Here is a 1,986-nt window from a genome sequence, read left to right as displayed (position 1 = left end):
TTCACCGCTCTTCACTGACAAGGTAGAGCTAGACTCACAGGTCAATAACGAAATCATGATGAACTTAAAGACAGATTCATATATTAATGACAAAGTCAGTATCCAGATCATTTTAGTATGTAAATTCTATAAAATTCTGTTATACAAAAGATCATCTCTCCTGTAATGATACGTATCTATTTATTTTTTATTCTCTTTAACTCAATTATTAAATCACATGATAAATAGTATAGGTAGGGTTTTATAAGAATTGTTTTAAACAAGATAATGTAAAATTTGCTTACTCCACACTACCCACGCCCAACATCGGATCAGCGACAATCGGCTAGGCTGCTGAAAATTCTCCTATTTGATTTTAATTTAATCCTCTCTATTGTCACTGACTACAAATACCCTTTTAGTACGAACTATAAAATACAAATATATATATTTTTTAACCCCAGTTCATGCTTTTTTACAATTTACAGTAGCAATTGCAAGTGTGCAAGTGCAACAGATGTCATGCCCCCACAAGCTAGCTCAAGCAGTAGAACTCCAAAAGTTGTACAAAAAGAATCATATTTCTAATTATTCAGCTTCCTTTTCCATTTCTTTAGAGGAGAGATCTTTTCTGCACTACTGACATGTGGGCCACGGGCAGATGGGAGCAGCTCAACTACCGGGACGGACCTGGGCCCGCCCCTCAGAAACACGACCAGGCAACCACTCCTGCTACGGCAAGAATCCCCCGCCGCGGCCGGCGGCGGCGGCGGAGGAGGAGGAGGCGACGACGGCCTCCAGGACGATGGACTCGCACTTGCGGCACCGCTTGGGCGGCGCGGGGTCGTCGAGGACTATGGGGCGGCGGCAGGACGGGCAGGACGAGTTGGAGCGCAGCCAGGTGTCGACGCACGCGACGTGGAAACCGTGCCCGCACTGCGGCATCACGCGCACCTCCTCCCGCTCCCCGAACTCCGACAGGCAGATGGCGCACTCCGAGAGCATCTCCTCCGCCTTCCCCTCCTCCCCTTCCCCCGCCGACGGCGCGGCGCCCCTCGCCGCGGCGGCCGCGGCCACCGCGTCCGCGTACGCCAGCTTCGGCAGCGCCTTGAGCTCCTTCTTCTTGAGCCCCTTGCTGACGGTCGTCATCGTGGTCACGCTGGCCCCCGGCGCGCCGGCGGCATGGTGCCCACCTCCGCCGAAGAGCCCCGCGTCGGCAGGGTTGCTCGAGGGGGAGGAGGGGCTGCCGTCGGTGGCGGCCCTGTTGCGTCGGGAGCGGGCGCAGCGTGCGACCGCAGCGAGGCCGACGACGCAGATGAGCGCGCAGAGCAGGGCCGCGAGGATGACGACGACATCGGAGTTGACTCCCGCGGGCGGATCGGCCGGGGGGATGCCCGGGATACGGTTGGGGTTGGCGCCGCCGCTGTCGCTGCTGCTCTGGAGGAGGCGCCGCGACGACGACGATGACGGCCGGAGCATCGCCGGCGTCGGTCGCACGCCGGTGGGTGAGGGGTGTTTTCGTAAAATTGTGTGGCGAGAGAACCGAAATCCCGGTCTTGGAGGCTGGGATGGGTAAATGACGGAGCAGCAAGCGTCCGAATGTGCTTTCTTTCGGGTGGGAGTGGGACGAAAGCCTGAGCTGTGGGTGGAGGGCGCATTTCACGATTATGCCCTTCGTGTTTCTCTTCGTTGCAAGATTCTTATTTAGCACCTCGTGGAAAATGAGAAAGACGGATGCTAATGATTAGGTGCCTGTTTTTCGAAAAAATTTGCTACTGCCCCTTGGACTTACAGATTCGAATCCGACTATAGAACTTCTTTCTTCAACCTCTGTCTCCGGTGTTTAGCCTCTTCACGCTGTCTGCCTGTTGGCATTCGTCTCCAACGATACTCTCACTGACTAATTTAGTAGTGTTATGCAGCACCCTTACCTCCCCTCCTTGGCACTGACCTACTAGTTATCATCCGTCACCTCGTTGCTCCCACCCTACTTCCGTCTCTTCCTCA

At 54.4% G+C, this 1,986-nt stretch overlaps 1 protein-coding gene across 1 annotated transcript; it reads right to left on the bottom strand.

The window, feature by feature from the left end:
- Positions 1-408: 408 nt before the first annotated feature.
- On the bottom strand, positions 409-1,636 carry LOC133907902 (RING-H2 finger protein ATL80-like). Its single transcript, XM_062350008.1, has one exon. The coding sequence runs from the start codon at positions 1,456-1,458 to the stop codon at positions 712-714; it is 747 nt and encodes a 248-aa protein (XP_062205992.1). The 5' UTR covers positions 1,459-1,636; the 3' UTR covers positions 409-711.
- Between the last annotated feature and the right edge of the window lie 350 nt (positions 1,637-1,986).

This window comes from Phragmites australis, chromosome 24 (genome assembly GCF_958298935.1).
Source record: "Phragmites australis chromosome 24, lpPhrAust1.1, whole genome shotgun sequence".
NCBI lineage: Eukaryota > Viridiplantae > Streptophyta > Magnoliopsida > Poales > Poaceae > Phragmites > Phragmites australis.
Note: the sequence above shows the minus strand (reverse complement) of the source record. Positions and strands in the feature narration are given on the sequence as shown.

What these genes read in the sequence shown, in the direction of transcription:
- LOC133907902 (XM_062350008.1), bottom strand. Translation starts at nt 1,458, where the DNA reads ATGCTCCGGCCGTCATCGTCGTCGTCGCGGCGCCTCCTCCAGAGCAGC.